This window comes from Silene latifolia, chromosome 8 (assembly GCF_048544455.1).
Source record: "Silene latifolia isolate original U9 population chromosome 8, ASM4854445v1, whole genome shotgun sequence".
Taxonomy (NCBI): Eukaryota; Viridiplantae; Streptophyta; class Magnoliopsida; order Caryophyllales; family Caryophyllaceae; genus Silene; species Silene latifolia.
This window is the reverse complement of record NC_133533.1, coordinates 91,139,831-91,152,120: the sequence shown is the minus strand read 5'-3', so window position 1 is coordinate 91,152,120 and position 12,290 is coordinate 91,139,831. Positions and strand designations below refer to the sequence as shown.

The following is a 12,290-nucleotide window of genomic DNA, read 5'->3' as shown; positions in this document are numbered from 1 at the left end:
ACTCCAACAACGAGTCAAACCGAGTCAACCACCAAAAACAAAACTTTCCAAACCTTCTACCTTAAGTTTTCCCGGATTCATGTAGGTCAAGTACCAAACATGTGACTATAAAACCTAGGATAGAATAAATCATGATTGCGTTTGTTGTGAAAGTGACAACACAACTCGAAGAACCGCGACGTGGCTCGCGCCTCTTTGAGCAGCCCAAGTGGCCACGTCGCTCAAAACTCACACAACCACTCATTCTCCTATAAATACCCCTCAAATTCCACCCATTAAAGACTTACGCGAGTGTCTGCCCCCTCTTTTCTCCCTTAAAATTTTCGACTCGACTTCTTAAGTCACAACCCGACGCGTATTTACGACCTACCGATCGTAAACACGAGCCTTACACATTGTTTGGTACCGTCATCGTGCATTAAATCACTTGACCGACCACTTCGACCACTACACCATCACTAAGCTTAAAACACTCTTTTTTTACTTACCAAAACGGTTTTAAACCGAGTTTTTTCCGATCAAACGAGTTATTACACTTACGTCGGTCACTCGCCATAACCAAACATGTAAGTATGAGGGTGTAAAAATCCTCTTTTATTATGTTTTCATTCGTTTCATGACTATAACATGCTAAAACATGCATAACATGAACCAAAACATGGAATAAACGAGCCAAAACTGATTTTTGGTTTGAGGCAGAAGCCCCTTAGGTCGCCAATTAGCCCGCGCCTAAATGGGGTATTCAGACCAGAGATCAACCATGTTTGTTCTCGTCATTTCCCTTAATCCTTTTTTCATATTTGTAATCGGTTTTCACCATTTCAAGTATTTTCGAACCATTTTCATTTTATTTCACATGTTTTAACCATAAAGCATTTTTCACCCTTGGTTCCTCATACCATGACGGTTAAATCCGTGTTTCGGTGATAATATTCGGTTAATGACATTTAGAAGGTATTTTAAAGCCTTTTATTTCATTTCTCTACATTTTCAAACAAACATATTAGTCACCAACACAAAGTCATCCTTGGTTCTACATACCATGCCGGATTTTAACCCGGGTACGATGACGAGTATCGACTAATAACATTCAAATGGACTTAAAACAATTAGTCCATAGTCATTTTCAAAAATATTCATGTCAAGTTTGTCAAATCGAACCCGACACCGAATATTATCAAAATAATGATGATTATTCGAGTCAAGTTCTTCAAATCAACAAATGCAGTCTAAACGACCCCTTCAAGTCAAACCGGGTTCAAATACCCATTTCCAACACGTTTTATAACGTTTTCTAAAAGGTCAGAACACGGCACATAAACCGTGGGCTAACCCACGCCTAAACAGGCTCTCCATTTCTCATTTTCAAAACCAGAGGGAGGCCCCTTGTATCGCCGGCTGGCTCGCGTCTCATATGGACGTCTGGTACAGGGCATGTTCCCTTCCAGCATTAGTCTAGGATGATCCCGACTCCGGTTAGCCCGGATATAGGACGGATCAGATGACTATTTGATTATCCAAAACCATATTTGCAAAATGCCTTACTAAGACAAATGGATCATGTTATGCACCCTAAACCTAATACGGTAAATGGATGTTTAATTTCCGTCTTGCATGCAAATCAACCATTAATCCAACTCGACATCTTATACTTGATACTTGGATTAAATCAACCGACTTAGAAAGCTCTCACATGTTAGGTTTAAATTATTGGATGCGCATTCATGCATTTAAACCGTTTTATCAACTTTTGCATTCAACCAACCAAGATCGATCAGTAGAGGCCGCTAACGCGGGCGGGATTTGGTGTCTGATTAAAGGGCTTCCCAATACGTACCTTCACCTCTTACTCAGAAACTTTGGATAGTGGACGACCTTATCCAGGGCGTACGAGAGTCATCCTAGAGATAGGATGCTAAAGAGGGACGATTTCCTTATCTTTAGTACCTATGTCAAACGCTGCTTTGTGCTTCGATTTGACCGAGGTATAAAGTAAAATTCGAACGGGTTCCAGGCATCCCACAAATGCTTGGTGGCGACTCTGAACATCTCTAATCGTTTCGAGACCCTAACCGAGACGAAACCGACCGATCTAAAACGATCTGGTCGAAAGCATTTTTACGCCGCCGAGCGTGGCTTTCAAAAAGACCGTTGTATGTCCACAGATCGAAGTGGGCTTGCAGGTGGGCCATGTCCACAATAGGACATGAGTCTGAAAAGTGTAAGAAACCAAAGGAAAATGGAGCTCAGAAAGTGGTGACACAGCAGAAAGGGAAGCAACAGTGGAGACCTAAACAGAAGGCTAAGCCTACTGCTGCCCCCCTGTGGTCATAACAACCACCCCTCCTGTTGTTGCTAATGTACCTGTTCCTGAGACAGTTGTTAGGACTCCTGTTTAGAGAAGCCTAATCAGTTTCAAGTGTCATGGGGTAGAGATGGGAAATATCATATGGACAATACCCCTGCTAGGAATATCATTAGGCTTAGCAGGCAGGAAATCCTGGAGGCTGGAAGGAGTTCTATCAAATTTGGGCAGCACACTTTTATGGAATCTCTTTATAATGCTACCCCAAAAGTGGGAGTGGGTACAAATGGTAGTGCATTACCTCCTCAGGGGGGTAATATATAATTGGGGATTTTGGAACATTAGGGGGTTGAATAGCCTATCTAAACAAATTAGTATTAAATGGTTTATGCATCATCATCAGATAGGTTTATTTGGCCTCCTTGAGACAAAGGTAAAGCCTTTGTCTCAAAATCGTGTAAGAAATAATTTGTGTAGTCAGTGGTGCATCTCTACTAATACTCATCTACACAAAGGGGGAAGAATTTGGATTTTATGGAAGCCTCATATGTTTAATGTCCAATTCCTTGAGTATAACCCACAGTTCATTCATATGAGTATTACTGATTTGGGGACTGGTTATTATTTTTGGTTAACTGTGGTTTATGCATATAATGGGACTCAGGAGAGAAAGGATCTGTGGGACAAGTTGTGTATGTTTAAAAGAAGCATTCAGGGTGCATGGGTCATCTGTGGTGACTTTAACACAGTGCTGGTGCGTGCTGAGAGATTGGGGGGCAATAGTTCTGTGGAGGAAATGGAAGACTTCAAGGCCTGTGTTGATGAATGTGAGGTAGCTGATAGCCCTGTTAGTGGGTCATTCTTTACTTGGTTTAATAAACAGGATCCAGCTACTAGGGTTTTTAGTAAACTAGATAGAGTACTGGTCAATCATCAATGGCTTTCTGATCACCCTTCTGTCTATGCTCATTTCTACTGTGAGGGCATTTTTTATCACACCCCATGTGTCCTGCAAGCCTTTGATGATAAAGATAAGAAAATAAGAAGCTTTAAATATTACAACATGTGGAGTCAAGTTGAGAATTTTAAACTTTGTGTTCAGTCTAATTGGAAAGGTAATTGGTTTGGCACAAAGATGTATATTCTGACTAGACAGCTCAAGAATTTGAAGTGCCATCTTAGGAAGCTGAATAAGGAGAATTTTGCTGATATTGAAAATAATTTCCATAGAGCTCAAATGCATTTGGAGTATATCCAAGATAGATTAAGGGGTGAACCTCAAAACATTCAGCTTATTGAGATGGAGAGAGATGCATCTAATAGTGTGAGATTTCTGGCCACTGCTAGTCATGAATTTTTTAGTGCACAAATCTAAGGTTACCTGGATGGAGAAAGGAGATAGCAATACCAAGTATTTCCATCAAGTAATCAAGTGTAGGCAGGCCAGGAACAAGGTCTTGAATATCACTAATACTCTGGGGGTCTTGTGTGAGGACACTAGCAGCATTCAAGGTGCTTTCTTGCAGTTCTACACTTCCCTGTTGGGTACTTCTGTTGAGACCAGGAAAGTGTGCCAGGCTGTGGTGCAGAGGGGGCAAATTTGTACTGAGGAACACCAGAATATTCATCTTTCCCCTGTCACTAAGGCTGAAATTAAAAAGGTTATGTTTTTTATTCCAAGCCACAAGGCTGCTGGGCCTGATGGCTATTCTAGTGCCTTTTTTAAAGATTCATGGGACATTGTGAGGAGGGATGTTTGTGATGCCATTCAGGATTTTTTTCATGAAGGAAAACTGTTAAAACAAATAAACCATACTTTAGTAACCCTCATCCCTAAATGTGACTTGCCCCATAGTGTTACCCAGTTTAGACCAATTTCATGCTGTAATGTGATCTATAAATGTATTTCTAAGCTGATCTGCAATAGGCTTGCTGCTATACTCCCTGACATTATTAGTGAGAATCAAAGTGGTTTCATTCAAGGGAGGAGTATTGTTGAAAACATTTTAATTTGTCAGGACATAGTCAGGTGTTATAATAGAAGAGCTGCGTCACCTAGATTTATGCTTAAAGTGGATTTACATAAAGCCTATGATTCTGTAAGTTGGGCTTTTCTTGAACAGATGATGAATAGTTTCAACTTCCCTACTCGTATGATTCACCTGATTATGGAGTGTGTGTCCACTGCTACTTATTCTTTGGTCTTAAATGGAGATACATTTGGGCATTTCAAAGGGGCAAAGGGGTTGAGACAAGGAGACCCCCTTTATCCTTTGTTATTTATTGTGGCCATGGAGTATTTTAGCAGAATTCTGGCCTTCACAACTGATACTATGCCATTCAAATTTCATCCAATGTGTGGGAAATTGAGGTTATCACATCTTATGTTTGCTGATGATCTTCTTCTTTTTAGTAAGGGTTATATTGGCTCTATTATGGTCTTATTGAGATCCTTCAGTACTTTCTCTCAAGCATCAGGGTTATAGATGAATGCTACTAAAACTAATGCTTACTTCCAAGGAGTCTCTAAAGAAATCAAAGCTGATGTGTTACAAGTCTCTGGATTTATTGAAGGTCAGTTACCTTTCAGATATTTGGGAATACCAATTACCTGTGGGAAATTGTCTAAACAGGACTGCTAAATACTTGTTGAAAAGATTATCACCAAGATTAGAGGATTTGGGACCAAAAAGCTCTCCTACTCTGGCAGATTGGTGTTAGTAAACTCAGTCCTTACTGCTCTATACAACTACTGGATCAATATCTTCCTTATTCCTAAAGGAGTTTTGAATAAGATTGATTCTATTTGTAGACACTATCTTTGGGATGGGAGTGTTGATTATATTAAGGTACCTCCTGTGGGGTGAGATAAAGTGTGTTCTCCTAAGGAAGAAGGTGGGCTGGGCATTAGGGATAGCCTGTCCTGGAATATTGCTGCAATAGGCAAACTTGTTTGGTGGATATATTCTTGTCCTGATAGATTGTGGGTCAAATGGGTTCACCAAGTGTATTTAAAAGGAGCTGACTGGAATGACTATAATCCCACTGGAGATGTTAGCTGGGGTTGGAAGGTCATTTGCAGAACTAAAACTAAACTTGCTCATGGATACACAAATCATCAGTGGACTTTAGATCCTAAAGGCTACTCAATCAGCAGTGGATATGAACTTATAAGAGAAAAATTTAAGACAGTGGTATGGCATAAGGTACTGTGGAATAGCTGGTGTATTCCCAAACACCCGTTCATTGGCTGGTTGATAGCTCGTGAACGCCTTCAATTGAAGGATAAATTGCTGGCATTAGGCATTGTGCCTGATGCAACTTGTCTGCTATGTGGGGAAGCAGAGGAGAGTCATCTTCATTTGTTTCTTCAGTGTAGATACAGTCAGAGGATCCTTAATGATATGGCTGAGGTCTGCCATGTCTCGTGGCCTAATTCCAATCTGATAAACTGGATTGGAGTGTGGCAGGGGTCTGCTCTACAGAAGAATATTATCATGTGCATTGTATTGGCTGCCTTCTATCATATCTGGATGCAAAGGAACAAAGTGCGGGTTGATGCTTGTTTGTTGAGGCCTGAGTACGTTACAATTCAGATTAAAAAGGAGGTGAAGATGAAGTTGGCTACTAAATCTATCCAGAGACTGAACATAAATGATGTAAATTGGTTGAATTTAGTTAGCTCGTCATTGTAAAACCCCTCTATGGGGTTTAGAATTGTTGATGTTTTAAAACTGGAATAGCTTGTAATAGCTCGTTTGTGCTTAATGAAATTCTTACATTTCATCAAAAAAAAAAAAAAAAAACATCTTCAACCTTCAGCACACACAATCAAGGTAATTTCAAAATTTATCATTTTTTTTTTTAAATCTTGGCTATTTTATTTTTTGGATTTATTATTGTCATATTTTGATTGTTTTATAACTCAAATCATACATATGTTCTGCCATATATTTATTTTTAATATAAAATGTTGATCTTGCATGCAATGACAAAATTAATACCTTAATAAGCTTGTTTATCAAGCTTGCTAAAAAGTAAAAACCCAATTCATCAAATGTTTCTTCTTTGACTATTTCTTTCTATGGTAAAATGTTAGCTCAACAACTGGGGGTTTATATTGATGATCACAAATTCTTATTTGTGACGACTCACACCCGTTTTAAATAATGTTAAAAAAAAGGAAAGGGGTTTTAACTTGTGACCATCATATAAGCACGACTTGCTAATTGATGATTGGGGTTGTTCGTTATTTGATTGTGGATAATGTATTAATAATTTCCGTTAGTTGCTTAATTACTGTACTTGCATGAGATTTTTCTTGTGATTTCAGTGATCAAATTATTTTGTAAATTCATATAGTAAATGTTGAAATTAGTGTATTATGTTTGATTTAGATTTTTGCATGTCCAAGTTGTAATATGAAAGGATTGATAAAGTATACCCAAAAGTCCGGTATCGGAATGAGCATTAAAAGGGTCTCTCAAAAGTCCGAAATGTTGATTGATTTCTAGAGAACCATGCTCATAAGTCATAATGGACGAGGAAAGTGTTAATCACCGAGATACCATATTTCAGCCTTCAATTCTTACTTTTTCAGATAGAGTCCTGTAAAGACGATAAGACCGCCTATGAAGCTTGGTGTGAAAATTGTTCCGCCGTGAAAATATTCGTGCTCTTTTATCCAGGCAGAACTAAGCTTTAAGTGCCATACATGTGATGATTTTGATGCAAGTGAGGATTCAGCCGAGTATGACCATGTACTTCTAAAAGCCGCTGCCTCTAAAGCCACAAAAATATCTTTTGAAATGGACTCACAAAAGGTCTGTATTATTTATTTGTATGACTTGTATTTTCTCAAGGGATCTTACTAGTGGCGAGGTAGGGGTCGGATATATGAAGCCTAACACTTTGTCAGCTTGCAGCACATAGAGGCTGATTATTTGCATTGACAGTAATATGCGATGACAGGAACCTCGCTGAAGGCAAAACGTTTATGAACTCGTTTTACTTTATTCTCTCAGAATCAGGAGTCAAACAAATAGTGTGTCTTCGAGTACATTGAAAATGGAAACATATTTTTAAGGCTCATTTTTTTGAAATTAAATGTTATGGTGCAGGCTCTTCACATGCTGGGTGACGAGAAACAGATGCCTGATTTTCATAGCCTGTCAAGATTAGAACTTGATGACTGTCCTTATGAATCGTGGAAATATGTGACAAGCTTGATTGACAAATCTCCTCGACTTGAAACAGTCATCTTTGGAATAGTAAGCATCGGCTAATACTACGTAATGTAGCTTTGTTTGTTAGCTTATAACAAAAAAAAGTTCTTGCGCTAGGCCGTCTTACACAAAAGTGTCTATAACGGATGTTCCCCCCGTTTCATCTGACTTCATGAATTTGTTACCTAGGGATTTTATTGCTGCCTATGTTCACCAGGACATTATAACTATTTGGCTCGATGTTCCAGTGACTACCAGCCACCTTCACCTTCAGACATCCCTTTGGAGGCTCTGGTTCCTTTTTCATGTCATGCCCGAGTGATTGAAGTGCGTGACTTCTGTGGGCATAAGAATTCCTTGTCACTTATGAGGCATCTTCTTAGAAATGCATGTGTCCTTAAGAGATTGGTCGTCTTTACAACCTGCCTTTTTTATATGGAGGAGGAATTGAAGATTATCAATGACTTGTCGATGCTTCCAAGGGCTTCGTTAGATTGTCGTCTAGAAATAAACAAGGTTGACAAGAACGTCCCTAACTTTCACTGCATGTCGTACTAGGTAGCACGGACACTTCTCCTAATTAGCCGTCCCGTGTCGGACACCGTGTCGGACACCCGACACTCGTCGGACACCCGACACTCGTCGGACACACGCCTAATTATGTTATAGTTTACACGAGGAATAAATTCTCTAAAGAGATTGATTAGAAGATTGGTTTGGGTGCGAAATTAGAATTAGTTATAGTTAAGGTCAAATTTTACCTTCTGTTACCTAAATTTAGTATCAAATACATTAAATTTAGAGTCAAATACATTACAAAAATAAAATCATACGTTATTTATAACCATAAAATATGTTTTTTTATTAAATTTAAATAGCGTGTCCCGTGTCCTAAATTTCATGGGATGCCGTATCACGTGTCCGTGTCGTATCGTGTCGTGTCCGTGTCCGTGCCCGTTTTGGTGCTACCTAGATGTCGTATACAGAACCTCCTCAATAGTGAGAAATGTGGAGTGTAAGGGAGTCGTTGGTTTCCCTCATTTTGATAGATATAGAAACTAGTTAAACATAGGACTGTATGTTTATTGAACCATTCCATCCATTTTCTGATATCTATTATGTTTATTAATGTATTAGAGATATAGTATAAAGTTAGTTATTAGTTTGTTAGGATGATGACATCAGCCTAACTAAAGTTGTTAGGAGTTTGTTATACACAAACACTATATATACTCCTCTATGTACATCATATCAATTACTTTCAATATACAATTCATTATAATTCTACAATAATCTCTCTAATGTTTCTATTCTCTCTATTCTCTCTACTCTCCATCACCATTTAGTTTGTACATGGTATCAGTGGTATTCGTATTTCTGGGTTTTTCATCAGCTTCATCACTATCACGATCTTGATTGAAGCTGTTCTTTCTTCATCTCTTTGGTTTTGGTTTTTCATTCTTTCTCTTCTGTAATTCTGTTCCAGTTACAGAGGTATAACTTTGATCTTTCTCCTAATCTTTCGCTTCCGCTACAAATTGTTGGTTCTATTTGATCTTTTTTCAATAATATCAATATGCCTGAGGTTACTGCATCTTCTAGTTCTGCGTATGAATATTTTGATGATCCATTGTTCTTATCTCAATTTGACCAACCTACTTCTAGTCTTGTTACTAGTTTGTTTGGGGGTCATGACTTCTTGGGTTGGAGGAGGGAAGCTTTCATGGCTTTGACCTCTAAAAATAAGGATTCCTTTGTTGATGGCTCTTCTGTTAAGCCACCCAAAACTGACAAGAAACATAGCCAATGGGTTCGTTGTGACTTTATGGTTAGGCAATGGATTCCGAATTCTTTAGTACCATCTATTAAGGATAGTTTGAAGTATGTTAACTCTGCTAAAGAACTATGGTCAGAGTTGTTCGAACGTTATGGTCAGGCAAGTGCATTAGAGGTTTATCAGCTCAAAAAAGAACTAGAGGGCATTGCACAAGATAACTCATCTTTGGTTGATTACTATGGTAAAATGAAAAATCTATGGGAAACTCTAGATGGACTTGACCCTTTACCTTTGTGTTCCTGTGGAAAGATTGACCAGTGCACTTGTTCCATATTCAAGAAAATGATTGAGAGAGAAAACACTGCAAAATTAATCTAGTTCTTGATGGGGTTAAATGGTGGATATGATACTGTTAGGTCTCAGATTTTGTCTATGGATCCATTACCTAGCATCAATAAGGCTCTTGGTCTTTTACAAAAAAATTGAACGGCAGAAACAGATTACTGAGTCTGTTAATACCATCACTGAAGCAAGTGCATATGCTGGTTTCAAAGCACCAGAACGGAAGAAACCTGCTGATAATTCTGATAAGTATTGTGACCATTGTGAAAGGAAGGGTCACAATAGAGCTACTTGTTTTGGATTAAACAGGTGTCCTCACTGCAAGAAGTTTGGTCATAATCCTGTTAACTGTTTCTTGGTTAAGGGATTTCCTACTGAGAAAGGGAAGGGCAAGGCTAAATTTACTCAGACTACTGGTTCTGGGACTGGAGGTTCTTCTAAGAAGACTGCAAATGCAGCTGATGTTCTTGGTTTTGATTCACCTTTGGATGATGGGGTTTTAATGTCTTCTACTGGATGTTCTGCAAATGTTTCTCAACCTGACAGTTCAACTGGTTTTACTCCTGAGGTTCTTAATGGCATTATTACATCTGTTGTTGATCAGGTCCTTCAAAGGATCTCTGATCAACAACCTGCTTTATCTTCATCACAATTTGCATGTATTGTTCCTTCTTCCTTTGTCTCTGCAGTACATAACTCATTCTTATTAAATGACTGGATCATAGACACGGGGGCATCAGATCACATGACTTATAATATAAACATTTTAACTGATGTTATTACTCTTTTAACTCCTATCAAAGTTGGTTTGCCTGATGGCTCGGTTAAATCAGTGCATAAAGTAGGCACAGTACAGTTAACTGATAGAATTAAACTTATTAATGTGTTCTATATACCTGATTTTCAACAAAATCTCATGTCAGTTAGTAAATTGATTGATTATAATAATTGTTCTGTTGTATTCAATTATAATGACTGCATTTTTCAGGACCATTCAAGTAATCTTGTGATTGCTAAGGGACAAAGAGTTGCTGATCTTTATAGATTCCAAAATAAGAACTGTTTTGCTTTGTTTCTAATGTCTCCAGTATTGTTGCTAAGGTGTTAGACACAAAATTTAAAGATCATACAAATAAGGCATCTTGTTCACATGCTTCCTTGTCATTGTTGCATAGTAGATTAGGACATCTATCTCTAAGTAAACTGAAATTTGTATCTGGTATGAAAACTGCAATAAAACAAGATTTTAGTTGTGAAGTATGTATTCTTGCTAAACATCATAGGCTTCCTTTTCCTATTTGCAATAAAAGAGCTAATGCTTGTTTTGATTTGATCCAAATTGATGTATGGGGTCCATATAAGGTTCCATCTATTTCTGGAGCTAAATATTTTCTCACCATTTTAGATGATTACTCCAGAAATACTTGGACCATACTTTTCCAAAATAAAGATCAAGTGCCTGGACTTTTTAAAGATTTCTTGGAATATATACTCACTCATTTTAATAAAACAGTTAAGACTGTAAGGTCAGACAATGGTACAGAATTCTTGCAACAATATTGTTCTGAGTTGTTTAAAAGTAAAGGGATAGTTCACCAAACTAGTATAGTTGGAACCCCACAACAGAATGGGAGAGTTGAGAGAAATCACAGGCACCTCCTTGAAACTGCTAGAGCCCTTAAAATTCAAGAAAATTTGCCTATCAAGTTTTGGGGAGATTGTGTGTTGACTGCAACTTATCTTATCAATCTAATGCCATCTCCAATTGTTCAAAATTTAACTCCATTTCAGCTTATATTTGGTCATGAACCTAATTATGATAACTTGAAAGTGTTTGGATGTGTTTGTTATGCTACAATGCCTCCTACTTTTTCTGATAAATTTGGAAATAGAGCTAGAAAGTGCATTTTTCTAGGTTATCCTCATAATCAGAAAGGATATAGACTGTATGATGTTCATCTACACAAAATATTTGTTAGTAGAGATGTTGTATTCAAAGAAAAGGAGTTCTATTATATTTCTAAGCAAACTGAGGATTTGGCAATCACTGCTAAGTCCTTAGTTAATCCAGCATCATCAACAAATATTTTATTTGCTGATCAACCACAACAACACATATCTGAGTCACCTGAAGTTCCTGAGACTGTTAGCATTTCTATTGATCAAGCACAACCTGATTGAAGCATTAGTGAGCCTGTTATTCAAGAGCAACATGTTTCAAACACTGAGGGGTTAATCAGGACATCTTCTAGACCAAGACAAATGAGTTCTTGGTTAAAGGATTATCATTGCACTCAAAAGTTACCAGTTCAGCAACAGAGATCTGCTCATTCAGTAGCTTTACAGACAGAGTTACTGTCTCAGTTACATAATTATGATCCTGAGTATATAGCTTCCCTTGCTGAAGTTCTGAAGGAGCAAGAGCCTTACAAATATTCAGAAGCTAAGCAGAATGATAGATGGGTGACAGCTATGCAGCAAGAGATTCAAGCTTTGGAGAAAAACAAAACTTAGGAGTTAGTTGCATTGCCTAAAGGGAAGAAAGCAATTGGCTCAAAATGGGTGTATAAAATAAAATACAAGCCTGATGGGTCAGTTGAGAGGTTCAAGGCCAGATTGGTTGCTAAAGGGTTTAACCAGA

The 12,290-nt window shown here is 38.0% G+C and overlaps 1 protein-coding gene across 1 annotated transcript; it reads left to right on the top strand.

Annotated features, from left to right (window-relative positions):
- The first annotated feature begins 9,106 nt into the window (after positions 1–9,106).
- LOC141595506 (uncharacterized) lies at positions 9,107–9,685 on the top strand. Its single transcript, XM_074415473.1, has one exon. It carries the CDS (start codon positions 9,107–9,109, stop codon positions 9,683–9,685), a length of 579 nt encoding a protein of 192 aa, XP_074271574.1.
- The last annotated feature ends 2,605 nt before the right edge of the window (positions 9,686–12,290 follow it).